The 27,428-nt window shown below is 51.3% G+C and overlaps 1 protein-coding gene and 1 long non-coding RNA gene across 6 annotated transcripts in view; one reads left to right on the top strand and one right to left on the bottom strand.

The window, feature by feature from the left end:
* The first annotated feature begins 5,025 nt into the window (after window positions 1-5,025).
* LOC123385614 lies at window positions 5,026-11,874 on the top strand. The gene is made up of 2 exons (XR_006598492.1): window positions 5,026-7,538; window positions 9,713-11,874. It is a non-coding gene; the product is annotated as an uncharacterized LOC123385614 (long non-coding RNA).
* Window positions 11,875-12,302: 428 nt separating this feature from the next.
* The window catches only part of CEP43 (centrosomal protein 43), a 30,601-nt gene continuing 15,475 nt past the window's right edge, over window positions 12,303-27,428 (bottom strand). For 3 of the 5 annotated variants that reach the window (XM_045058355.1, XM_023254572.2, XM_023254573.2), the window contains 6 exons: window positions 21,442-21,668; window positions 19,462-19,592; window positions 17,213-17,281; window positions 14,780-14,819; window positions 13,889-13,985; window positions 12,303-12,730 (listed from right to left, as the gene is read on the bottom strand). In XM_045058355.1, the coding sequence (XP_044914290.1) occupies window positions 12,656-12,730; window positions 13,889-13,985; window positions 14,780-14,819; window positions 17,213-17,281; window positions 19,462-19,592; window positions 21,442-21,668 (639 nt within the window). In that variant the 3' untranslated portion in view covers window positions 12,303-12,655. Of the gene's footprint in view, window positions 12,763-13,881; window positions 13,986-14,779; window positions 14,820-17,212; window positions 17,282-19,461; window positions 19,593-21,441; window positions 21,669-27,428 lie in introns of all 5 variants that reach the window. The other 2 variants (XM_045058356.1, XM_045058354.1) reach the window with 2 other exon arrangements.

Raw genomic sequence — 27,428 nt, 5'->3', positions numbered from 1 at the left:
TGTAAAGGATTTATATTATTTCTTCTTGGGAGAATTTACTAGCAACACCATCTGGATCTGGAGCTTCCTGTTTTAAAAGGTTTTTAGCTCCAAATTTATTTTCTCTAACAGACTTAGAATCATTCAGGTCACATATTCCTTCTTAAGCGAATTTTGGTGCTTGTGTCTATTTGGGAATTCGTCCATTTATCTAAGTTGCCGATTTTACGTGTATGATGTTGCTAATAGTATTCTTTAAAAAAAAAAATTTTTTTTTACACTTATTTATTTTTGAGAGACAGAGAGAGACAGAGCGTGAGCAGGGGAGGGGCAGAGACAGAGGGAGACACAGAATCAGAGGCAGGCTCCAGGCTCTGAGCACAGAGCCTGACGCAGGGCTCGAACCCACGAACCGTGAGACCACAACCTGAGCCGAAGTCAGACGCTCAACCGACTGAGCCACCCAGGCGCCCCACTAATAGTATTCTTTTACTATCCTTTTAATGTATGTAAGGTCTAGTGACATCCCATATTTTCTTCATTATGTTAACAATTTGTGTCTTCTTTTTCTTGCTAGAGTTTAATAAACTTTATTGATATTTTCAAAGAACAAACTTTTGGTTTCATTGACTGTATTTTTCCGCGCTCAATTCATTGATTCCGACTTTTACCATCCTTTCACTTATTTTCCCTTTTTTTGATACTCTCTTAAGGTAGAAGTTTGGATTACGGATTTGAGCCCGCCCTTTTTTAATAGAAGCTCTGAAGGCTAGAAGTTTCCTTTTAAGCACTGCTTTTATGGCTGCTTTCAAAGCACCCACATGTTTTGATATAGGGTATTTTCATTTTCATTCAGCTCAAAATATTTTAGAACTTCTGTTGAGATTCCCTCTTTACTCATAGACTATAGAAATGTACCGCTTGATTTCCAAGACGTTAGGGTTCCTTGTGAAGCCTCAAGAATATTATCTTGTGAATTCTTTTCTTTTATTAAGTTCTAATTTAGTATCATTATGGTCAGAAATGTGTTCATACCATTTCAGTTCTATTTAATTTGTGAAGAGTTTTTTAATAATCTAACATATGGTTTATTTATGTGACTATTCTTTGTGCACTCGAAAAGAATGTTTATTCTACTGTTGTTGGGTGGGGTATTTTACAAATGTCGGATCCAATTGAATGATGATGATGTTTGGTCCTTCTACATCCTTACTGGTCTTTCTGTCAGTTAATTCTATCAATGAGTGAGACAGGAATGTTGAAATTTCCAACTATTATTGCAGATTTGTCTTTTACTTGCTTCAGCTGTGATTTTTTTTTCAGTTTTTGTTTTGTATGTTGTGAGATTTTTGTTTATTTATTTTGAAGTAATCTCTATATCTAGCATGGGGCTCAAACTCACAACCCTGAGATCAAGAGTCCCATGTTCCACCGACTGAGCCAGTCAGGAGCCCCTGTTTGGTAGGTGTAGAAGCTCTGTTGTTAGCGTCTTCTTGGTGAGCAGACACTCTTTATCTCTGGTAATGATCTCTATTGTGGAGTCTATTTTGTCTATTACTAAAAGGGCCACACCAGCTTTCTTTGGATTTGTGTTTACAGAGTATATCTTCCCCCGGGCTTTTTCTTTTTTTTTTCTTTTTTTTTTTAACAGTTTTATTTGAGACAGTAATTCACATACCATTCAATTCATCTACTTAAAATACATAATTCAGTAGATCCTTAGGACATTTACAAATACATGCACCTATCACCAGTCCATTTTAGAATATTTTCATCACCTTGAAAAGAAACTCCATGCCCCTTAGCATTCAACCCCTATCCCCACCCCGCCCCCCGCCACACCACCCCGAAGCAGCAACCGCTAATCTACTTCCCCTCCATACAGATTTGCTTGTTCTGGACTTTCATATGAATGGAATCAGAGCATGTGGATTTGGTGAATGGCTTTTGCACGTAGCATATGTTTTCAAATTTCATCCAAGTTACAAGCGTGTATCAGTATTTCATTCATTTTTGTGGCCAAGTAATATTATATGGATACACCACTTTTATGTATCCATTCACACATTAATAGCCACTCGGGTCGTTTCCACCTTTGGTTATTATGACTAATGCTGCCATAAATATCCATGTGCCAGTTGTTACAACAACTTATCCTGGGCATATACCTAGGAGTGGAGTTGCCCAGTCATAGGATAACTCTATGCTTAATCATCTGAATAACTGCCAGATGGTCTTCAAGCAATGGCACCATTTGAGATCCCCACCAGGGGTGCGTGAGGGTTCCCATTTCTCCATATCCTCCCCAACAGTTGTTATTATTTGACTTCATTTCTAGCCAGCCTAGGGGATAAGAAGTGATATCGTTGTGGTTTTGATTTGCATTTCCCTAAGAATCCGTGATGTTGAGCATCTTTTCATGTGCCTGTTGGCCATCTACACATCCTCTTTGGGAAAATGCCTATTCAGATCGTCTGCCCATTTTTTAATTGAACTGTTTGGAGGAATCCTTTTGCTAGAGTTGTAGGAGTTCTTCTCTACTTTGGATATAACCCTTTATCAGATAATGTGGTGTACAAACATTTTCTCCCGCTCAGTAGGTTGCCTTTTCATTTTGTCGATGATTTCCTTTACTGTGCAGAAGCAAATGTTTTCTTCTCTACACACTTTTTCTCATCTCTTTCTGGTATCCAAATGATACAAATGTCAGCCTTTTTGTGGTGTGATCCCAGAGTTCCCCGTTTTTCTCTTCAGTCTCTTTTCTCTCTGTTGTTCAAATGATCTCATTTGGTTAATTCGTCTTCAAGTTCACTGACTTGTTCCTTTATCACCTTTGTTCTGCTCTTGAACCCACTGAGTATCTTATTCATTTAAAAAATTTTTTCAGTTCTAATTTCCACTTAGTTCTTGATGTCTTCTCTCTCTTTGCCGGTTATTTCTCTCTCTCCATGCATCGCAAGGAGCATTACTACAATAGCTACTTTGAAGTCTTAATCTAATAATTCCATCCTGTGTCATCCCAGTATGTGCAACTGCTGACCGTCTTTCCTGTGCAAGTTAAGGGTTTAATGGCTCTTTGTGTGCAGTGCAAGTTTGGACTGTATCCAGGATAGATGAACATCAAAACCTTCCAGGTCTTGGTTCACTGTGTTTTAGAAGGCAATCAGTTGGTTGAATTTCAGTTCCAAGTCCCTATCTGCCTTCCATGGGTTTTGTTTCCAAAGCCAGATCAGTTCTCAAAGCCTTTGCGGGACTATTTAGGTCTATCAAATGCATATGGCGCCCTGTGGCTACTCTCGGGGCCGGGCAGCTCATCCCACAGTTCAGCACTCCATGTGTAGGGATACTGTGCAAGGTCAGATCCACGCATGAACAGCTCAGGGGTGCCCAAGTCATAAACAATGTTATGGGGCCATTTTGGGGGCTGCTCCCTTCTCTGCCACCTCCAAGCATTTTCTGGCTCCTTGGTTTCCCTTAAAGTCCTCCTGCCAGATGGCTCTGGCTTTCATCACCCACAATGCCCCTCACTCCCTCTGACTGTGCTTATACTCGGGGCCAAGAGGCAGAAGCAGAAGTAGAGAAAAAAAAAATCTCATACAGGTTTATTCTGCCCTCCGGGGACCTCACTTCCTCCCGTCAGAGCAGAGGGTCCTTCCTCCCTCAAAGACGAGGCAGCCGTGGGCCTCCAGAGGCTGGGGCGCAAGAGAAACGAAGCGGGACACAGACACCCCTCTGAGCGCTGGGCGCCCCATTTCCCAGTCTTGGAGCCAGAACTCGGTGGTTTTTGCTGACACTCCCTCAGTCCACACCCACAAAGTCATCCCTCTCCTCTGACATCAATCATTCTGTGCAAAACGAACACAGTCTAAGTCCCGAGGATCATTTCATGTTTAGAGAATCTTTTTCCTTTTGAAAAAACAGGAGGACAGTGTAACAACACTAAATCCGTTACTTAAAATCCCCAAGCCCATTCCCCTCTCGCTCCGCACTTCACCTTCCTGCAATGGATACATTTACATCTCTGAATCATCTTACCCAAACACACGATGCAGCTATGTATTTAGGCATTCCCCTATCCTTTCCGGCGTGGGCACGTGGGTCCGTGTCTGTGCCGTAGGAGCGAGCCTTGCAAATCTATGACGTGGAATCACACACACTTTTATGCAAATAGGGCTTATTGGGCAGAAGGCTTCTCATGCTGTTCTAATGTTGTCCACTTTACCACAGTGTCTGCTGTGACTTCCCGACACATCTCTTTGACCCGGATCATGGAATTAAGAGTGTAGTAATTTTTTGATAAGAAAAGAAAAAGCCCCGCTCAGCTTCTTAACCTGATTACCATTTTTGGTGAACTAGAACTATTCTCAGTGATGGCGGGAGGAGCACGAAAACGTAACCTTTCGTGGATGGTTACTGCCATCCCTTATCCCCCTCCACCTTATTTTTATTATTTTCCACCAGTGTGTTATTTTTACCTCTTCAAGTAATTCAGGAAAACTTGTATTTGATTGACTGTCATCTGTGAGAAATATTCTACTGTAATTCCTTTCTATTCATCACCTTTAGGAGTAAAGCAAATAACAATGAAAAAACCTTCGGGGCACCTGGGGGGCTCAGTCAGTTAAGCGTCCAGCTTCGGCTCAGGTCACAATCTCACAGTTCGTGGGTTCGAGCCCCGCATCAGGCTCTGTGCTGACGGCTCAGAGCCTGGAGCCCGTTTCAGATTCTGTGCCTCCCTCTCTCTCTGCCCTTCCCCTGCTCACACTCTGTCTCTCTCTCAAAAATAAGTAAACATAAAAAAAAATTTTTTTTAAGAACTTAATAGAGGGATTTACTTTTTATAAAATATCTAGCACAGCACAGGCCTCTCCTAATACTGAAAGTATGAATGACTGAATGAATGAGTAGGATTTTTAAGGAACGGGTTGGTACACACACTTTCTAACTCCTATAAAATGAAAACATATTGGCTGGGGCGTAAGTTACAACAGCGGCGGGCAGAGTCAGCTTCAAAACCTCTGTGACTTCACACAGGAGAACTTCATGGGCGGGGCATCTGCCTCACATGGCTATTCGGGGAACCAGGCTGCCCCTTCCTGCGGCCACACCACTGTCTGTGGCCCTTAAGGGTGACTCCGAAGGCCACCAACAAAGCGACAGCTGGAGACGGTCGCACCGGGATGCCGAACGCAGTAACTTCCCTACAAGCCCTGCGGCACCGAGGATTAGGCAGCAACTAACGTTGAGGACGATGAGCCTGAATTAGTGAAAGGTCCTAAGTCACTGAAAAAAGAAGTAAAGAATCTGGACACTCACGAAGCTTACTGATCAGTTACCCTACATTTTAATTACGTTCTCCAACCCTCTGATTTGGAGAGAACACCCGATCGACGTGAGTGCTCCTGGGTGCCGTCCCGGGCACAGGGCTCGCCTCGGGCGAGCGTGGCCGAGTTAAGGACCGAGGGCAGGTACGGCGGGGCTGTTACATAAGAGAACACTCGGCACACACATCACTTCTGAAACCACAGAAGCCAAACCACAGTGGAAAATTCAGCTACTCTGGAAAGAATCAGCAAGATAATTTTCTGCAAAGTTTCCTACCCTAGTATGCCTTCTTCTAAGGTGGCCTATATTTCTAGTGCTTCTTAAAGCCCACACGATTAAAGAGCACCGAGTCTCCGAAAACAATGTACGTATACACATCCTATCACCACGGCTGAGGCTGGGGACAGGTGGCGGACAACACGTGCCGTGGAAAAGCAGCAGGGGTCCCGCCAGCTCGACCCTGGGAAGGAGTCTGCCTCTGGCTCCGGGTTCGAGCTCACAGACGGGGCTACGTGTGACATTTCAGGTGTCTCCCAAGACTGAAGATGCTAATCCTTTTCTTCAACACGTATAGAAGCCTCTGAGAATTCTGAAGCTCTCATCAACTCAGGTGCTGAGGATCACCTAGGGCTTAACGCACACGTGGACGCCCCCACCCCTCGGGTCCCAGCGGTCCCAGAAGCGGGCTGGCCCAAACCTGCTGGACTCTGAGTCCCGCCGCGGGTCCCCGGGGCGCTGGCCGTGCACGGGCCGGTCACCTCGCGGCCCAGCACCGGCAGGACACAGGAGGACACGGCAGGGCCCTCTCTCTCGGTGCCCGCGCCCGGGGCTCCCGCCGCGGCCCTCCCCTCCTCACCCCCCTCCCCCCGCCTTCTCTTCTGCACCTGCGCCCTGGCCCATCGTTGCTCCCCTCTCTCCGTCCTTACTCGCCCACGACGCATCAACTGAACGTTTCTTTTTGCTTTTGTAAAGTTGGCCAGTAAACGCGATTTCCACGTTTTTTGAGCCCTCAATTTATTTTCTCCGTAGGGAAAACATGTAAGGCTCCCTGCTGTTTCTTAGGACACACACAGCCAAGTATGTTTATGCTCCCATGGCGACTGGGTTCTTTTTTTTAATAAGAAATGGGAATCGCTGCGCTGCTCCCCTATGGCTCGAACACACGGAACTAGATAAATGACATAATCGGACCTGTTGCCATCACTGAGCACACTGTGTAGACGGGGTTATTTAAATACCGAAACGTGAACAGAAGACCAGCAAGCACTTCCAGGCAGTTTTTGGTGGCTGGTGCTCTGACGACACAATTGCAGAGTCGCGCTGGCTTTGAGCACAGCTGTGCCCGTCCCCCCGAGGACCTCAGCCGTGTCTGCCCGGGCCCAGGGTCCTGCTTGGCCGGCCCGTCCGCACCCCCACCGGTTTCCCTCGCCAGGCGGTTGGCACCTCGTAGGCACCGCCCCAGCCCAGGCTGGCAGCTTTTTTCCCTGCATGACAGGGACGGTTCTGGAAGTCCTAGAAGGTCGGGGCTGGAGGCACCTGGGGCAGCGGCTTCCCCTGAAGCAGCAGAGGAGAACCCTCAGTTGTAAGTCCCACAACACGATTCTGTGTTCCAGGAGGAGCGATCGTGGGCAAAACTTGGCCACTTATCTTTCCTGAGGCTCACCTCAACACCTGTTTTGACTTAGCACTTAAAGCTCAAAACATTTTGGTCACTGTCCAGGAAATACCTACATTTCGCTATATCATTGTTTGGTTTCCACGGTAAAGGATGGGTCCGTGAAGCCATTCAAACGTTTGCTCGCTAGGATTTATCTCAATTGTAGAACAGACCCCTTCTCCACCAGTACAGACAACAACCTGAGAAAACAGTATCCTCAAGCCCCAGTTTCTGGAAGAATCACATGGCAGACCTTCGCCAGAAAGTCACTGGGTTGGCACTTACTGGTCCTACAGGCGTTAAGTGCGGCCTTGTGGCAACGAAGGCAGCCAACCTCAGCAGCCCGGCCCATCCCCCGACCCACCATCTCACCTCTGCTCCCTGCAGGGCGACGGCGGCTCATTCACCATCGGCCCCGGACTCGTCATCCCGGATGCCCGCTTCACAGTCTCTTCAACAATCACGGGCAGCCGCGAAAGCCTGTTGCCTGAACTTCACCAAAATCCTACCGCAGTCACCCGGTTTGTGCGAGTCCCAGGCAGCGGCACCGCCGAGGAGCTCGCCAGCCAAGTGCAAGGTAAACCCGGGAGCGCTCGGAGTCCCGTCAGAGCCAACCACGGCCCAGGGCTGCACGGGGAGCAGGTGACCCAGGAAAAGAAAGGGATGTCCTCCGGGGCTCGCCGTTGGCAGAGGGGTGAAGTGGGGGTTCACGAATACCCTGGAGAGGAAGCCCCGGCTGTCCCCTCCATGGGAAAGGCAGAGTCCCCTTGAATGGGGTCTTCCTTCCTCCCCTCTCCCTCCACTCCCGCTCCCTTCCCTCACTTTACAGCCTCAAGTTCCTTAAAGGATCTGAATTACTGAGTTGTTTTTACGTTTTTTTAATGTTTATTTTTGAGAGGGAGGGAGGCAGGGAGGGAGAATGAGTGGGGGAGGAGCAGAGACAAAAGTGAGACACAGAAGCCGAAGCAGCTCCAGGCTCCGAGCCGTCAGCACAGAGCCCGACGTGGTACTCGAACCCACAAACCGCGAGACCGTGACCTCAGCCGAAGTCGGACGCTTCACCGACAGAGCCACCCGGGCGCCCCAAGACCTAAAATTATTTAAGGCGATAATTATAACGGATAATTCTTGTGCTTGTAAGCTACAGAGAGGTAGTAAGTACAACAACAGCACAAGGACAAGACCAGAGGGAAGAGAGCTGCCTGGGAGAGGAGTTTCCCTAGGCTGGGGGGAAACGATTCGGTGCAGACCTATGAGAAGTACGCTGTAAACCCCGGGGCGACCGCTGAGAAAACGCCTTAAAAATACAGTGAGGACCCTCAGGAAAACCGTGAAGAGACTAGAACCCAAGAGTTCTCCTCACAGGAAGTTTTTCTTTCCTTTGTGCTTATCTGTGTGAGAGCACAGATGTCAGCTGGACCTGGCGTAGGATCGTTTCACGGCACACAGACACCTAACCGTCGTGCCGCACGCCTGAACTTACACAGCGACGCATGTCAATTCTCCTCAACGCAACTGGAAAAATATACAGTGAGAAAATAATCTAAGAAGTTAAAACGTTGCACTAGAAAATATTCACTTACGGGGCGCCTGGGTGGCTCGGTCGGTTAAGCATCCGACTTCGGCTCAGGTCATGATCTCACGGTCGGTGAGTTCGAGCCCCGTGTCGGGCTCTGTGCTGACGGCTCAGAGCCTAGAGCCTGTTTCAGATTCTGTGTCTCCCTCTCTCTCTGCCCCTCCCCTGTTCATGCTCTGTCTCTCTCTGTCTCAAAAATAAATAAACATTAAAAAAAAATTTTTTTTAAAAAAGAAAAAAAATGTTCACTTACTGCAAAAGAAAGCAGCAAAGGAACAGAGACAAAAAAAAGACATGAGACATTTACTCGACAAATATTAAAACTGCCCACGTAAGTCCAAACTGTATCAATAACAACACGGGATGTGAATGGACCAAGCAATCCAGTCAAAAAGTAGAGGTCACCAGACTGCATTTTTTTTTTTAAATCCAACTATATGCTATCTCCAGGAGACAAACTTTAGATTCAAAGACACAAACGTCATGCAAATGGCCACCACAAGAACAAGGCTGGCCACACTGTATCAGGCAAAATGGTTTGCTTTTTTTTTTAATTTTTTTAATGTTTACTTATTTATTTATTTATTTTTAATTTTTTTTAAATGTTTATTTTTATGTTTGAGAGACAGAGTGCAAGGAGGGGAGGAGAAGAGAGAGAGGGAGACACAGAATCCGAAGCAGGCTCCAAGCTCCAAGCTGTCAGCACGGAGCCCGATGTGGGGCTTGAACCCATGAACCGTGAGATCATGACCTGAGCTGAAGTCGGACGCCCAACCGACTGAGCCACCCAGGCGCCCCTGTTTGTTTATTTTTGAGACAGAGAGAGGCAGAGCATGAATGGGGGAGGGTCACAGAGAGAGGGAGACACAGAATCCAAAGCAGGCTCCAGGCTCCAGAGCCCGACGCGGGGCTCGAACTCACGGACCGCGAGATCATGACCTGAACTGAAGTCGGACGCCCAACCGACTGAGCCACCCAGGCGCCCCCAGGCAAAATGGTTTTAAAACAAAACGAAATTGCTAGAGAGAGACATTTTCTGAAGATACAGCAATTACACAGAATGCACCTAACAGCAGAGTTCCAAAAACACCAGAAGCAAAACCCGACAGAACCGAAGGAAGAAACCGGTAAGTCAGCAAAGGCTGGAGATTCTGATGCCCCCGCTTTCAATACAGAATAAAACGGAAGAAGATCAGTAAGGAAACCGAACGCGTGGACCTCACTGCTGAGCAGTCAGACACTCTCCCCGACGACAGCACAGAGTCACAAATGCACGTAAAATCACTCCAGATGCAAATCAAAACCACGGTGTGAAACCCGTTCACACCCATCAGAATGGCGATATTCAAAACGAGAGCTAATAACGAGTGTGTCCCGTGAGCCGCGGCTCCCTCTGACGGCCTCGACCGAACCACGGACCGACTCAGCAGGCCTGGGAGCCCAGGGACAGGAACGCTGTCCCCAGGAGGTGGCTGCCCAGCCAGAAGTGTCTCCCAGGCGCCCCCGCCGACACCCAACCCCACGAGTGGGCTACCGTATCTGTCCCCCCGCCCCGTCCTTACAGAGCCACACGATGGGCCACGTACTATTCCAGGTGCCAAAGACACACCCGGGTGGCGAAACACGGCACCCGCTCGGACGGCTCGCACACAGCCCACGGGCCCGCGTCAGCGACGAGACGGGAGTGAAATACCCTGGGTACCCACGACAGAGACGGAGTGGGAAGGACAACTGGTGTCCCCTCGGGCTGGAACGTCTGAAAATAGGAGGGACACAAGCCGGCGACTCTTGGGCAAGGGCGATGCGGACAAGGAGCCGGTGAGCAGCGGGGACAGTGTAGGCATGCTGACCATCACACGCGAGATGCAGCAGGTGCAGGGACACAAATGGGAAAATAAAGGTTTTTTTTATTCGCTTTGAGCCACTACCGGTAAAATGACACGTCGCACGTACCAGTCCCACCGCACAATCCAAGCTTTCCCATACAGATGTGTTCTGTGGGTTAGTATCTCGGAAGGTATTTCCAAACAAAAAGAAACTACTCGTCACGCTCACCCACTCAACACCTTTCTGCTCAAGGACGACGTGGGGAAATCACACTTTCCAGAGGGATGCAGTGCTAATGACAAATGAGGTTCCAGACGGGGCGTTTCCTGCCCATCCTCCCAGATACGACCAAAGGTCAGGTTCTCTGCGTAACAGAACAGTGACCAATTTCAGACGGTGCTGTTCCAATGCTTTCCCCAAATTTCAAAAGCCACCTCCAGCTGTCACTCCCAATCCTGTCACTGAACTCTAGCTCCAATCAGGTAACAAAAAACAAATCACACCCAGGGGCGTCTGGGGGGGGGCTCAGTCGGTTGAGTCAGCTGTGCGGACAGCTCCGAGCCTGGAGACTGCTGCGGATTCCGTGTCTCCCTCTGTCCCTCCCCTGCTCATGCTGGATCGCTCGCTCACTCTCTCAAAAATAAAGCGTAAAAAGAAAAATTGTTTTGAATAAAAAGTAAGTCACACCTGTGACACAGGTCCTGCCGTGGCTCAGAGAAAGTGTTTCCAGAGATGGCTTCCAGGCAAATGCAGTTTGGAACAAGCACATGGGGAGACTTTCGGCAACAGAGCACATCCCCACACGGCGCCGTTCACTCGCACAAAACGTGACCCACCGCCAGGACGGAGGCCACAGCCCACGGACCGAGGGCAGACCGACACTGCGGCTCCCAGGGGGCCCTGGCCCGTCTTCTGTCCTCCTTCCTCTTGGTGTTTATGGCTCAGTTTCACCGAGGGGCTATCCAAGCAGACTGTCAAGTTATACAATCTCGCTCCTCACGCCATCACCTCCCTTTACCTCTGAGGGCCCAGCAGGTATTTCTGCCCCCTTTAGGCTAACGTGAAATGAAAAACAGGCACTCCATGAACCACGGAGTCTGCTCACTTACTGAGATCAGTCACGTAGGTCTAGTTCACTCTTTATTAATAAAGGTGACTTCTAATAAAAAGCATAATTTAATTCAAATAAAAAAGTACAGAACGTAACACATAATCACAGCGTCACTTACACAAACAGGAACGGACGTGCCCTCTCTGGGCTGTCTGGAACGGAGACCTCAGAGCCCTCGGTGACCTACGTGGACAGCAGTTCGGCAGGTGCAGGGGAGGGGGGCTGCCCCCAGGCCGGCACTGGCCCCGTGTGCAAAGGGCCGCGGTGGAACGACCTAGAGTGAGTGGGTAAAGCCCGTCAGACCAGATGTGGTCTTAGGCCATCACCACTGTTCCAGTCCAATCTGGATTTGAGTACGACCAGCCTACACATCTGAAATAAAAGCACTGCTTCAGGCTTTCCGACACCTTTGGCATTTCGTCTGTTTCCAGGCATCTTTATAAGCAATAAATTATAACTATAAAGAACACAACCTGCCACTGATGCTCCTTACGTGGACCTGGGCAGCGACCACTAATGTCAGCGACAAGTCCAGGAACTAAAAGTCAGAGCAACCTCTAGGTTTCTTCAAATCAAGCAAAACTATGTAGCACACACACAAGTGTTTTCATACAAGCTTCCTGGTCTAACAACCCTTCCAGACGGAAGGAAATACACAATAAAGCGGACACATCAAATTCAACTTAAAGTAATAGGCTTCAATGCTGCACATGTACCAGGTCGTTTTGCCAAGTATGTGCAGAACCACCTAATATCGAATATGCTTTGATTCTAGATGGCTCAAGCCACACACACACACACACACACACACACACACACACACACAGTTGTGTGAACCTACAGCTTTATTGACACCTTTCAGGATGCTCTTAATACTCGTATTTTCATGGGTTCACTCCCTGTGAGGAGTCTGAGTTGTAGATAATCAATTTCCACAGAGAAATGTGCAGCCAAACCAAATTAAGAACTTGTATCTTCCACACATGGGCTCAAGTCGGAAGCGTTTTGTTTAGTATAACGAAAAGTTAATTTTTAAAAATATCTGCAGTCTTTTTGAAACACAAGGCACCAACAGGGAGCAGACATTCCAGCAAAGAGTGATTGTCTGGGGCGGGTGGGGGGATGCAACTGATCAGAGTCCTCTGTCCTTTGTTGATGAGAATACTTCCTCCTTTCGTGTCTATGCAACGTCTTCCAGATAATCCGCGACATCACTGAGCTGGGACACAGTCAGGTCCTGCGTCAGGTCATCAAGCTTTGTGGTTCAAACGGAAAAAGGAAAAAGAGCTGGTGTAAGAAGAGAGAGTCATAAATAATCTCTAAAACATACTGCTGTCATTTACATATTACCCTGTACTCCACAAACCACTTCGTATCCAAAAGTCCCCTAAACCCTCCCCTTCCTCCCCCTATTTCGAAACCTGGGACGATTACCAAAGGCTGAGCTCACAGCCCAAGGCCTCGCTAACGAACACTGTTACCATAACCCTCCCAGCTGCCCCGGTGGCTGCAGGTACATCGGGTGCGACCAGAGACCAAGTGCCAGGAGCCGTCCTCCCCCAGCCTTCCCGACGCCCCCGTGAGGCACACACCACCGGTCCCGCTGTGCCAACGGGCAGGCTGGAGATGACAGATCAAAGCGTGCCCAGGAGACCACAGGACGCAAAAGGACATGCTCCCGGAGCCTGCCGGCTCCGACGCGCCGCCTCTCCCAACGGCCTGCCGCGTCTGGTCATCCCGCGACGGTCACGGGGACTTGTGGAACACCCCTCGTCCACCTCCGGGCCGGGGCCGCCTACAGCCTGAGAGGCGCCCACCTGACCGGCAGCCGCCTCTGTGACGCCGACGGGACAGCCTGAGATGCCGCCTCCGTCTCACGTGCAACGTGCGTCCACCCAAGTACACTCTGCCCTCTGCCCGAGAACAAGGCCGAACGTGGATCTCCAGGACGCACTCCTAACCGCCCAGCCCGCCGCACGTCCGCCACATCGTCCCCTCCGGGCTTCCGCGCCAGCCCTGGCCTGCCTGTTGACACGCCGCCTCACCTCCCCCTGCACGGGGCTCCCGTGCCTGTGCCCACTCCCAGTCCTGTCCCGACTCCTCTGGCCTCTGCCGTCTACACCCCTGAGGCGGTCAGTTCGGACTCCAGTCCCGACCCACTGGAGCCCACCTATGCCCACGACGCCCAGCCACAGGGCACAGGTGCCCCAGCGGCACGCACTGACCCCGGGAGCGGCCATCAGGGGCACGCTACAGACGCGTAGAAGCCATTGTTTCTCGACTTGGGCCCAGTAGCTGTCACGTCACGATTTTCAACTGTTTTTCTCCTAATCTGTGTACATTTTTTGAAGCTTTACAGCAAGTCAAGGCAATAGGCACAAACAGCGTTCCATAGGAAACGCTAACACCATACTTTGTCACTGGTATTGATGTCGTCCATTTCCACAGAAAGATCTTCCTCGATCTCTTCACCAATACTCAGCTCACTTTTTTCTGAGCGATGGCTGGTACTAGTTTGAGAGAAGGAAACAGAATAAAGGACACTGAATATGAACGTTTAAATGGAATATCAGGTACCATTAACTTTGTCCGTATTACCTCACCTGATCCTCAACATAACTTATCGAGGGCAACAGAAACAGGAGAGTCAACTTAAGACATGAGAAAACCAAGGTCCGTGATGGTGACTCTGGCCACAATGTCAGGAAAAGCACAAACCCAGGTTCTTAAAATTTCATCTACAAGCCATGCCATCTCTCAAAAAAACTGTATGATAAATCATTCTGTTAAGAAATAAAATATAAATTCTCAATTGGAGGGGGGGGGACCCTGTCAATTACATAAAATTCTCAGGCTCTAATTTAAAATTTCTCATCACACCCACAACAATTATTTCCAAACCATCAGGCAACTCACAGATTATATTACCATTATGTACTTAAAAAGGTATCTGAACAAAACATGACCTGTCATCTGAATGAGGACACTAGCTGGAGAGGGCAATGTCTCAAGTTAGGCGCGCGTCCCCACCTTCCACGGGGCTGGGGGAGCGCACGTGGACCACGGCGACCTGACGCCTCCGAGTGGCCGTGTCGTGTTCTTACCAAGTTTCCTGAACATGACGCGTTTGTTCGCATTCTAATGCAAAACCAAAACAGGCTTTGAAGTGCAGGGTGTAACTCTGGAGTGACCAGCGTGCACGAGAGAGTCAAATACACTAAAATAAGCAGCAACCTAATTCCGTCACGCTTTCCTGTGTCACAAACTCTTTGCGATTTATTTGTTGCCCAGCTATTTTTCTTACCTGTTAAAGTCATCAACATAGTCGTCGTCTTCTCCAGTCCCTGTAAGTTTAAGAAAAGACGGGCAACGTTTACATCAGCATGCTTCACGATGTAGCTACGATCACACACACACGTTTCCTTCAGGAAAAACCCCATTACCGAATGATATTGCATCATTAAAAATGAAGTCTCTGGGGTTAGAAATATATTCCCCGTATAGGACATGAAAACAAAGGACCAAATAAACTACCTAAGAAATAACAGAATGTCATTCGTAAAATGTGGTTAATACCCAGTCTTTTATGCCAAGTACCCCAAAGCTAAATCACGTTGTATGTTTATTATTTGTAAAGTCGTCTGATATTAAAAATATCAGGTGCTGGATGTAATGGGAGACCTCAAAACCAGATTATCACGAACCCCCTACTGCTGCCTCATGGGCTGTGAGTTCGAGCCCCGCGTCGGGCTCTGTGCTGACCGCTCGGAGCCTGGAGCCTGCTTCCGATTCTGTGTCTCCCTCTCTCTCTGCCCCTCCCCTGCTCGTGCTTTGTCTCTCTCTGTCAAAAGTAAATAACATTAAAAAACTAAAATAACGTCCAGGTGGGGCTCTCAGTTAACGTACCGGCACTTTACAACCAGCGTGACCTCAGGCAACTCACGTAACCTGGCTCTCATCTGCAGAAATGGAGGAAATACTAAAACCAACCTCACAGGGTTAAGACTGAGATAAAACCACCTGTTGCCACGGTGCCAAGAGCGTGTCGCCAGCGTCATTATTACCCTAGGCTGGTCCACTAACATTCGTACGTTACTTCAAATACTGAGAAGTCCACAAATTCACGACGACGATGAAAACAAACAGGAAGCAAAACACGTCCGGCTGAGTGACCAAACTTCAGCTGACGAGTCCCAGGTCTTCCCCGCAGTGGCACCCACAGCCCCAGCCCAACGACAGCACAGGTCCCGGCGAAAGCGAGGGAAGCAGAGGGCCCCCTTCTCCCGGCTGGCACCTGCAGCGCGGCAGGGCCCCTTCCCTCCACGAGGGGAACGCTCAGCGTCCCCTCCTCAATAGCAGGCTGGGGCTGCCCTGGCTTTGACAAAGAGCAGGCTGTCAGAGCAGAGGGACAGCAGGAGGCAGAGACACCTGGCACAGGTGAGCCGCAGGTGAAACTAGAGGCAGCAGGCCGGGCAGGAGCAGGGGGCGGGGCCAGGGGCGGGGCCAGGGGGCGGGCCAGGGGCAGGTAGAGCCGGCAGCCGCGGGTGGGGCTGAGGAAGAGGCGGCCGGCCCAGGAACCGGGGGAACTCTGGGCAAGGGCTCAGGCCCGCCCAGCGTCACCGCCACCGCCACCGCCACCGCCACCTCCACGGCTGCAGAGTCCGTAGAGTCCGCAGAGTCCGGCAGCTGGGGCGCGTCCACGCTGCGGCTGCAGGGCGAGCCGAGACACCGCCAGAGGCAGCTGGCGCTCATAAGGCAGCGTTCACTAGGGCCTGCGTGTGTCATTGGAGTGTCTCCAGCGTACAAGGAGCTGGGTGCCGTCAGCGCCCGCGGGCAGGCCCGGAGAGGGCACGGCCGGCCTCCGCCTGTTCGGACGCGCCACGGAGGGAGGCCCCATCTGCGATGTCACCGGCGCCCACCCGCTCCCAAACCGGAGTCCTCTCCGCTCACCGCAGTGTCCTCCAGAACGGGGGGGGGGGGGGGGGGGGGGGGGGGGGGTCTCGCCGGGGCCCAGGGCCCACCCCGCGAGCGCAGATCCGGGGCAGCGGAACGTCGCGTGGGGCACACACCCCTGTCCCGCGGGGACGGAAGAGGGACCACCGAGCACGCGGGCCGAGCCGTTTCCTCCAGCCCCTCCCGGGTGAGGTGCACCTAGAGGACGCCCATCTGCCTATGTCCCTCCCCCCGGACCGGACACCGGAGGAGAGCCCCAGGGCCCTGGAAGCGCTCACGTCCGCAGAAACGCATTTCCTCCCTCAGGGTCACAAACCACCACTCCACGTGACACAACTAAACACCAGATCCACAGCCTGTCCCCCGCTCAGGCTGCTCCCCCAGGGCCTGGACGGCGCACTCCCGGTGCCCAGAGAAGGGACTCTGCCTTTGCACGGACTGTCCTCGGTCCGCGCTGAAACGTCACCCACCTGGTCTCCGCAGGGAAGTCGCCCCCGGGGCGAGAACGAGCCCACCTCCCGCCCGTTTCCACCCCAGCGCCCACTGGCTCCCCCCACACCGCGGGTGTCTGCAAGGGCCCGTCCCAGGCAGAACCCCCCCCCCCCGAGAACCCAAGCTCCACAAGCAGGGAGACTGTGGTGGCCGCTGCGTCACCCACCCCCGGGGACCACCAGGCGCCCAGTCAGGAGGCGCCTGCTGCAGGCCAACCCACTGCATTTAAGGTTTTATTCTAAAACATAATGGCCTTTAGGCCATTAAGACTAAAAACAGGAGATCTACTTACCTAACCCAAGAGATCCAACTTTATCATTGACCAACTTCAGATCTTTCAAAACCGTGTTTCCTCTTTTACCTGTGGAGGAAAAACATTCACACGGGATTGACTTTTAGAACCCAACAGTCTCTAAGGCGTATCACTGGTTTTTCCGGTATAGGGTTTATGACCATAACGTCATAACCAAAATCGAAGACAGAATTGCAAACTCTGACGAATGGTGCTCACATCATGCATCGCACCCCCTTTTTAACCACACACCATACTGCTCTTTATTGAAGTCTGACCAGGAAATAATTTCTGGCCTAACAGCACCGACTCTGAAAAGACTCATTAAGTGTGAATTCAGGCACTACGGTTAATTATTCTCAATTTTATTTCCTTCAATTTTGCTTTAACTCAACGGCTATTTCATTTACCAAACTGATTTTCAGTCCTAAGTGCTCAACATCCTCTCCCAGTCGTCATTCTCTACTCGCCGTTAAGAGCAACTTGACCATGACCCGCTAAGTTCTCACTGCAGGTGACAACGACTAGGGAAGAAGAACGGGGGCGGGGGGGGAACTGGCGTGGGCCACATGAACAGATAGGTGGCCAGTTTACTACCCAGCTCAAAGAAGCCACACGTCATCTCCTTCACGTCTCCTGGGGAATCCCGCAGCTGCACCACGTAACATGAAAAGGTTAGTAGGGGCGCCCGGGGGGCTCAGTCGGTTAAGTGTCCGACTTTGGCTCGGATCATGATCTCAGTCTGTGAGTTCAGGCCCCACGTCGGGCTCTGTGCTGACAGCTCGGGGCCTGGAGCCTGTTTCGGATTCTGTGTCTCCCCTCTCTCTGCCCCTCCCCCACTTGTGCTCCGTCTCTCAAAAATAAACATAAAAAAATTAAAAAACAAAGGTTAGTAAATACTGCAAAATTATGCAAAAATCACACAATTTCTTAAGAAAGATCTACTTTTTAGAAGGGTCTAAAACAGTGTCCATTAAATCTCTATTTACTGTGATATAGTAAACAAACTTCACCTACACACGTCTTCGTTCAAGGCTACACTTTCAAACCCTCTGTCTTGTCACCACCTGCATGTGGGAGGGGCAGGAAGGTAAACCCTGCAGCGACATGGCCCTTCCATGTCTGACAACCTGCCTCTCTGGTACGTGGAAAGAGAGAGGTCAGATTCACATTCCGAATAAGGAAATCTTGCCATTTGCAATGATGTGGAGAGAGTCAGAGAGTATAATGCCGAGGGAGTTAAGTCCGAGAGAGACAAATATACGATTTCACTCACGTGTGGAATTTAAGAATCAAAACAAATGAGCAAAAGGAAAAAAAGAGAGAAACCAAGAGTCAGACTCTGAACCATAAAGAGCACACGGATGGGTCACCTGAATGGAGGGGCTGGGGGCATGGCTGGAACAGGAGGGCATTAAAGAGTACACGCATCAGTCAGAGAAAGACGGATACCGTATGTTTTCACTCCTGCGTGGATCGCGAGAAACTTAACAGGAGACCATGGGGGGGGGAGAAAAGTTACAGAGAGGGAGGGAGGCAAACCACAAGAGACTCTTAAATCCAGAGAAGGAACTGAGGGTGGATGGGGGCGGGGGAGAGGCGAAAGTGGGTGATGGGGACTGAGGAGGGCACCTGCTGGGATGAGCACTGGGCCTTGTGCGTAAGCGACCAACCCCAGGAATCCACCCCCCAAGCCAGGAGTATACACTGTATGTTCGCCAACTTATCAAAAAAAAAAAAAAAGAGAACACGCATCGTGGTGAACAAACACATAAAATAAATCTAGCAGACCACACACACACACACACACACACACACACACACACACGATGATTTGGAGTTCTGATATCCAAAGGGGAAAAAAGATGGGCCGGCCCCGAATCGCTGAAGGGAGAATATTTTAACGTTCCCGTGATGATTATTTGCAATCATAGAACCTACAAAACAAATTCCTCAAAACTGATCGACTCTAAGTCCTGCTCGAGTCCATCTAAATGCCCCACACGGGAGAAATGACGTGACATACTCACGATCTAAGGCAGCTAGGAAGTGGGTTTTGGAAGCGTTTTGATGGCTGGGAAAGCGGCGGCACGAGGAAGCGAGGCGACCGCGACCGTGGTAAAGGAAGGTTCGCGAGCCGCCTCGGGAGCACCACGGGCTGAGGACTTGCGCAAAGGAAGCGGCTCACGGGCTACTTAACCAGAGAAAACCCATCGCCAGGCCTCGGGCCGTGTCTCCACCGCACTCACTTCCGGCCTCTGCGGACGAGGGGGCTCCAGGGGCTCCGGGGGCTCCGGTCAGGGAGCTGCGGCCGCTCTTCAAGGGGGGCGCATCCGAGAGCGAGGCGAGGCTTCCCGTGGGCGGCCCGGGCTCGCTCCTCCTGTGAACAAACAAGCGGGTCGCTTCAGTCGCCTGCAGCCAGGCCAAGGACACAGAGGCGACTCCACCGCGGCGGGAGTGCGCGCGGCGCCGGGACCCAACGTGCACCCGCAGAGAGTGAGCAGAGAAGCCCGCTGGCCTCTCCCAAATCGTCTGCGACCTTACAAACTGAACCCTTCGGCACCTTCAGGGTCTGTGATTTTTAGCAGAAGCCGGCGAGGGGCAGCACAGAGGCCACCTCCCCAGCGGTGCTCCGCCCTCGCGTGGGCCTCTCGCGGCCCCACCGCCCTCCTCACCCCTTCCCCGGGCCTCCTCTCCAGCCCTGCCCACGCCCACCCACGCCAGCAGGAACCTTCCCAGGCTGCTACCGTCACCCCCCACCCCCCCACCCTGCCCAGTGCACCCGCACGCTCAGCCCTGTGCCACAGCACCACCAAGACCGGCCTCTCCCCCGCACCCCTGCACATCGGTCCCCTCCCTCCTAGCACTGTCCTCAGCAGACAGGCGCACAGCCATTCCCCACTTCCCCACTTTATTGTTCTCCCCCCACCCCTCACACCCCTGTAAGACACAACTCACCTGGAGAGCACTCCCCACCTAACCATCCGCCCCCATCCTTTGCCCAACCCGCTCTAACCCTCTGCCACTGCAGCCTGCCGCCCCACGATCTGTCACCCCTGCCTCCGTGTCACCCCTGCCTCCGTGCTGCTACGCAGTGACTGACTTTCAGGACTCACTCCAGCCTCCTCCTTCCAGAACACCTCTCCCAATCCCCTGGGTCCCTTCCCTCTCCCTCCTCCTCCCCTCGCTGACTTCCAGGTGCCACCTGCCACTTCCCAGGTGACAGCCTCCAGGCTCCTCTAGGGGCAGCATCTAACACGGAGACCTCCCTCCCCCCTCACTGGGCCTCTAGCCCAGACCTCCCCCCCGAATGCCCGTCGGACGCCCTCAGTTACCGGCCTGAGGCCTGACCTCGGCAGCAGTGAGCTTCCCAGCCTGAGTTCTAGACCGTCACCTGCCCAGCTGTGCAGCCCAGCCCTGCTCTCCACCTGTCCGGCGGGGTTTCCAACCTTCCAGCCATTCAGCTGAAAACTCTGGACCCTCCCTCGAGGTCACTTCGTTCTCTGACACTGACCAGCAATCCCTTTCGGATCCGGCCTCCAAGCACACCCCCAAACTGCCAATTTCTCACCACTTCTGACATCGTCTCTCACCCGGATAATCCCGACCGCCTCCCAGCTGGATGCCCAGGGGCCAGACCCCGGGGCTCCCGGTCTTCCTAAGGGTGAAGTCATACGTACTCCCGCCGCAGTGCCCCTCGCCGCTCTCTGCTGTGCCCGCAGGGCTGCGCGAGCTGCCTCCTCTCCCCGGAGTTCCAGAAGCCCCGCCATCTGCCCGGCCGACTCACCAACTCGGTGAGCTCCCCCCCACCCAGGACGGACGCTCTAACCAAGCACCACCGGCCTCTGCTCGCCCCGTCACTGCTCCTGTCACTGCTCGGCCGTCACTCTGGCTGCGTCCCCCTGGCGGCTTGTCGGGACTGCCTCCTCCTTGGTGCCTCTGTCTACAAGACTGCAGGCTTCTGGAGGGAGGCGCCCTGCCTGAGCTCTGGCTGCCCCGTCCTGGCACGGGACAGGCACTCGGTACGTGCCCGCCGACGGAAATCAGCGATACCCAGGTTTTCACCACCTGGGATTGTTTCACAGCACGAAAGGCTTTAGTGACACAAAAACAGACTTACACTATCAATAATTACAGAAGCTTTAGTAGCTCGTTTTTAAATTACAAAATACTTGGAAATGATATTTTTAAGCCTCTGGCTTGATAATCCAAAAACACGGTTTACTCACCAACCGTAAGTTTTTTCTGGTTTAGGAATGGGATCATCAAAGAAAGAATCCCCTTCCATATCATCTCCGTCTGGACAAAGACCAGCTTTGTCTTTGACATCTAGACTTTTGTTACTTAGGAAAGATCCAATTTTCGTTTCATGAGTCAGCAAGTGGAGACTGCTTCTGCTCTTTGGTTCTGATGAGGAGAGACTCGTGTCACTCTGACTGGCCTCACTGTTGGCCTTCTAGAAAAACAGAACGGGAAAGAGAAGAGGCCTCCTTGGTGAAACGAAACATTAAGAAGCTATTTGACACAAGAAAACATCACACGGACATACACAAGCCTGTGTGTGTGTGTGTGTGTGTGTGTGTGTGTGTATGTGTGTGGGAGAGTAACCCTGTGACCTATCAGCGCGTCCCCAATTCACAGCATGGCTAACTTCCGAAGGAGAGAATGTCGCAAGTAATGTGTTCGAACCATTCTTCTTCTCCCTCCCTAAATGGAAGTATCTTTCCCTACCCCACTTATAAATAACTTCTGCGTTTCCTCTTACGTGTCCATCACTGCGTCAAAAGTTATCTTAAATTAGTAAGTCGCCAACTTGCAGAAAGGAGGAGGGCCCCCGGGTGAAGAAGGAAGATCAGTTCACATGAACGAACCAGGCAGTAAAACAAAGCATTCATCAGGGAAGACGGCACTTGTCCACCCAGCGCCAAAGAGAACAGGCGTCGAGGCGAGAGGGGCCCTCTCCGCCGCCCCCGCGTCCGAGGCAGATTTGCTGCCGAAAGCACTGGTCTGACTTCAGACACCAGACAACTGCCCGATCCACACTGCCTCACCCGTCCGCGGACAAGTGTCCCGCATCCGCCTCTGTGCACCTTACACGGTACAAGATCCTCAAGCGTCTCTCCCCCCGTCCTGCCCATCTGGTGTTACGGGCGCAAAACCGCACACCGCGGTTTCTTGGTTTCCGTTGGCCTTAATCCGGACAACCTCACTTTCCTCCATCCTTGGTCCCATTTCCTTTTGCCCTTAGACAGGTCTAGGTCAACAACAACAAAAACAAACCATGCTAGTGGCGATACAAGCAGCTAACCTTTCTGGAGAACCTTCCAATCTTCCTCCAGGCGATCTCCTTTTCATCCTCAAAAGCAGCCTAAAGCACGGGGAGGGAGGGAGGGAGGCGCGGGGGCAGGGGCCGTCTTCCCCACTGATTCGGAAAAGGCGGCGTGCAGACGTTTTAGTCACTTGCCAAGGTCCCCAGAAAGTTCAAGGGTCAGGTCAACACTAAGGTCTGATTCCAGAGCTTAGCCCTTAACACTCATGCCACGCCATTAGGTCGACTCCTATGAAATTGCACTTTTGTGGGTTCACACGGACAACTTCCCCAGGTTCGGCCTTCCGCACCACAGAGGGCAGTGCCGCGGCCGGGGCCCGCACGTGTGCAGAGGACTCTCCCGTGTCCCCCCACGGACGCCTCCCCCGTCCACGCTCTACTGCCGACCACACAAGGAACCGAATTCAACTAGAGTAGTATTCTCCAGCCGGGACTGCGGCTGGGAGTTAAGAGAGGAGGCGTGTGCAGGGGGAGAGGCAAGCGGGCGAGGAAGCCGTGAGGACGGCGCTCCAGGAGGACGCACCTTCGGTACGTGTACGGACAGGGTGGGGCGTGTGTGTTAACACACAGTTCACACTTCTCCGAGAGGCCGTGATCAGCCGACAGCAGGCAGGACACGTGCCACACAGTGTTTCGGGCCTTGTACAGAGCCACACATTCCAGAAGTTCCTAACGTAGATAAATCAATTCTCGTAAAAGAGACGTCCGGGAAAAGAAACACCAACTTGTCCTCCTTTAGACGACACGCGGCACTTTCACACGGCAGAAACGTTTCACCGTCTCCCAAGCACTTTCTGGAAGTTCCCCGTGTGATCAACTACAGAGAGGCACCACCCACCTACATGGTCCCCGGATTCATGCCCGATGTCATTTATGATCCATACCCGCTGAAACACGGATTATGTTTTCAAAGACATATACATGTGGAAATAAATACCCTGACTCGTGACATTTAAACCCATTTACAACTACAGATACCGAGAAACACACTCTCTCCGTCAGAACACTCCTGAGAAAATTCAAAAGGTCGAACCAGTGTGAAGTAAAATGGGACATAAACGTAAAGCAACTTAACAAGACACAGGATTACTGCAAAAAAGTCTCTCTCGCCCGTGAAGTCACATAACGGTTTATGTGATGTAACTCCAGTCCCCGTGATGAACTGCAGACGCTTAGTGATCCCTCCCTCTCCATCCCTGGTGATCTCTGACTGGTCCTAGGAGTATCGCCGGTAAAGGCACAAGGACTAGTTTTAGGAAGACAACTTCCACAGACAAGCGCGCTCTGATGTTCGGCACAACACGCATTTTTAAAAGTAATAATTAGTTTGTTTTAAAACTGCAGTTCTCGGGGCGCCTGGGTGGCGCAGTCGGTTAAGCGTCCGACTTCAGCCAGGTCGCGATCTCGCAGTCCGTGAGTTCGAGCCCCACGTCAGGCTCTGGGCTGATGGCTCGGAGCCTGGAGCCTGTTTCCGATTCTGTGTCTCCCTCTCTCTCTGCCCCTCCCCCGTTCATGCTCTGTCTCTCTCTGTCCCAAAAATAAATAAAAAACGTTGAAAAAAAAAATTAAAAAAAAAAAAAAAGAAAGAGTCTGGTTCTCATGGGGCGCCTGGGTGGCGCAGTCGGTTAAGCGTCCGACTTCAGCCAGGTCACGATCTCGCGGTCCGTGAGTTCGAGCCCCACGTCAGGCTCTGGGCTGACGGCTCAGAGCCTGGAGCCTGTTTCCAATTCTGTGTCTCCCTCTCTCTCTGCCCCTCCCCCGTTCATGCTCTGTCTCTCTCTGTCCCAAAAAAAAAAAAAAAAAAAAAAAAAAAAAAAACTGCAGTTCTCCGGGCGCCTGGATGGCTCAGTCGGTTGAGAGTCTGGCTTTGGCTAAGGTCATGATCTCGCCGTCCGTGAGTTCAAGCCCAGCGTCGGGCTCTGTGCCGACAGCTCAGAGCCTGGAGCCTGTTTCCGATTCTGTGTCTCCCTCTCTCTCTGCCCCTCCCCCGTTCATGCTCTGTCTCTCTCTGTCCCAAAAAAAAAAAAAAAAAAAACAAAAAACTGCAGTTCTCGGGGCGCCTGGATGGCTCAGTCGGTTGAGAGTCCGGCTTTGGCTAAGGTCATGATCTCGCCGTCCGTGAGTTCAAGCCCAGCGTCGGGCTCTGTGCCGACAGCTCAGAGCCTGGAGCCTGTTTCCGATTCTGTGTCTCCCTCTCTCTCTGCCCCTCCCCCGTTCATGCTCTGTCTCTCTCTGTCCCAAAAAAAAAAAAAAAAAAAAAACTGCAGTTCTCGGGGCGCCTGGATGGCTCAGTCGGTTGAGAGTCCGGCTTTGGCTAAGGTCATGATCTCGCCGTCCGTGAGTTCAAGCCCAGCGTCGGGCTCTATGCCGACAGCTCAGAGCCTGGAGCCTGTTTCCGATTCTGTGTCTCCCTCTCTCTCTGACCCTCCCCCGTTCATGCTCTGTCTCTCTCTGTCTCAAAAATAAATAAACGTTAGAAAAAAAGTTAAAACTATAGTTCTAGTCATCTAGGGGGTAAAATTTAAAAACACTCCATCTGCTTTGGAACTGGGCTCCAAATCCATTTCTAAACTACACAGGAATGTGTCACCCTAACTATGACTAAGTGTTTATCTAAAGAACCCTTACTCAATCGGGTTCCTAATGAATTCACTCAACGTGACTCCAAATCACTTCTCCCGTTGGAAAACAAGCCACACTGACAGAAGGATTTATCAAAACATCGACAGGTTACCACAAAAGCACTACAGAACTTTAAAACCAATTTCCACACGGGAAATCCGAGTCCTCTGAGCAACAAGAAGTCAAGTCACGACGTGTTCCCTAGAATCTGTTTAAATACCCTGCATCGTGGCTTGAGACGAGTCTGTCTTGTGCACATAGATTCAGTGACCGCAGTTTCCATCATGTACATGTGGACAAACTGGAGGAACCAAGGTAGCTAAAATTAAGCACTGTTTACAACAAACAAGTGTGACAACAACAGAAAGAATCCCTAGACGAATGCACTCCCTTCGCATTCACTCCCTGGACGAGCTCAGAGCCCTCAGCGGTTGTGACGGGTTAAACGGTGTCTCCCCAAAAGGGAGAAGACGGAGCCCTAACCCCCGGTGCTCCAGAGCGTGCCCTCACTCGCCAATCGGGTCACGACAGATGGGACAGGTCACGAGGGCTCACGGCGCAGGAGGCAGGCCTGGCTCCCCCACGGGGAGGCCGCCCGGGGAGAACCCACGGGGGCATCCCGGCGGGGACGGAGCGACAGATGCACGCCGTCCTCACAGTCCTCAGAGGAACCGGGCGTGCGGACACCCCCCTTTCACACCTGCGGCCTCCAGAACCATGAGACCGCAAGGGCTTGCTGTTTAAGCCACCAGGTGGGTGGTACCTTGTCACGGCAGTCCTGCTCAGGGCTCCAGACAGTAGCCAACAGGCCTCCTGGAGGTCGGTCTTTTCACAGAAGCCACTGAGCAGCACGAAAGCCGTCACTAAGTGCCCATGCCCCGACCTCGAGACTAATAACCACCGTCGTGGTAAATTACAGTAAAGTTGCAAGAAAGTTTCAGAATGTACCTAATTCTCTACAAGTACACTTACACATTTAGACTTCAGTCATTTCTAGATTAACAGAAAACTGACATCACAGAGAAAGAAGTTTCACGGTGAAAATAACGACAAATTTTCCAGGAACCAAATAATGAGTTACCACTGGAACATCTCCAGAACCAAAAAATACCAAAAAATTACCACTAGAACATCTTGACCACCAAAAAAATAATAATCATTCTGCTTTTCCAAACGAAAGGCTTAATCTGCACTGCTCATGCACAGAAACATCACACCTAAAGAAATAACCCACTTAAAAAAAAAAAAAAAAAAGAGCAAACCCACTTTTGCAAAACTACTAAAGGAACCTACGGGAACGAATTCCCTTCCTCGCTGGTGTCTCAAGCCCCCAGCTCTGCCCCCCCCCCACCCTGCCAGAGGCCTTTTTTGACCCAAGATTTAAAGAATTTTACTACAGCTGTAAAACTACATTTAGAATTCACTCACCTAGAAAATAACACCGTAGGTCTCAAAAGCCCCAGAACATTTAAACTCCTCTAAAAACTTTCTCTAGACCACCATGCCTTTGACCCACAGACGATCTGCAATCCCTGCAGACACACCCAACCTCCGGCTCTGAAAACACACTAGAAAATGAGCCTCTGCACCGAGGCTCCGCTCTCCCAGATCCGGCCAGCAGCCCGGGGGCCAGCGGGAGAGGGCCTGGCTGTCCCCTCTCGAACGTGAAGCGGCCCCGCGACGCGCGGCTGGCCGGGCACAAGTGCGAGTGGCCCAGCGCTGGGCCTGCTGCTCACCCACGTGTACCCATCCATTCAGGAAGGGGTGTGAGAGTGTGTGTGTGTGTGTGTGTGTGTGTGTGTGTGTGTGTGTGTGTGTGGGAGTGACGCTGCTCGAGTATCTAGAAAGCCCTGAGCAAAGTGCAAAGACACAGAGGCATGCCCACCCCACCCCCAAACGTACCCGCATGGCGGTCTTCACCCCTGCCCTCAATCAGTATCACGCTGGTCCGATCCCAGAATTTTGAAAACAAGGAATAACAAATTCAGAAGCATCCCTGTTTAAGAACTTGAGAAGCAATACGCTAACTAATTTGGATGTAAATCTAAAAAGATAAAAAATAAAAATTAAGAACAAAACAAAAAAGAAAGAACTTGGGAAGCAAAACATACCTCCACACACATTAGATTTAAAACCCCTGAGAAACGATTACAAAAAGGATGATCTTTCCCATTACATTCAACGCGATGACAGAAAGCCTCTGAGTCTAAACATCGCAAACAAAAACTCCCTCGCGTCTTAAACAACACACCTAAGTCAGTGGAT

Source organism: Felis catus, chromosome B2, assembly GCF_018350175.1.
Source record: "Felis catus isolate Fca126 chromosome B2, F.catus_Fca126_mat1.0, whole genome shotgun sequence".
Classification (NCBI taxonomy): Eukaryota; Metazoa; Chordata; class Mammalia; order Carnivora; family Felidae; genus Felis; species Felis catus.
Note: the sequence above shows the minus strand (reverse complement) of the source record. Positions and strands in the feature narration are given on the sequence as shown.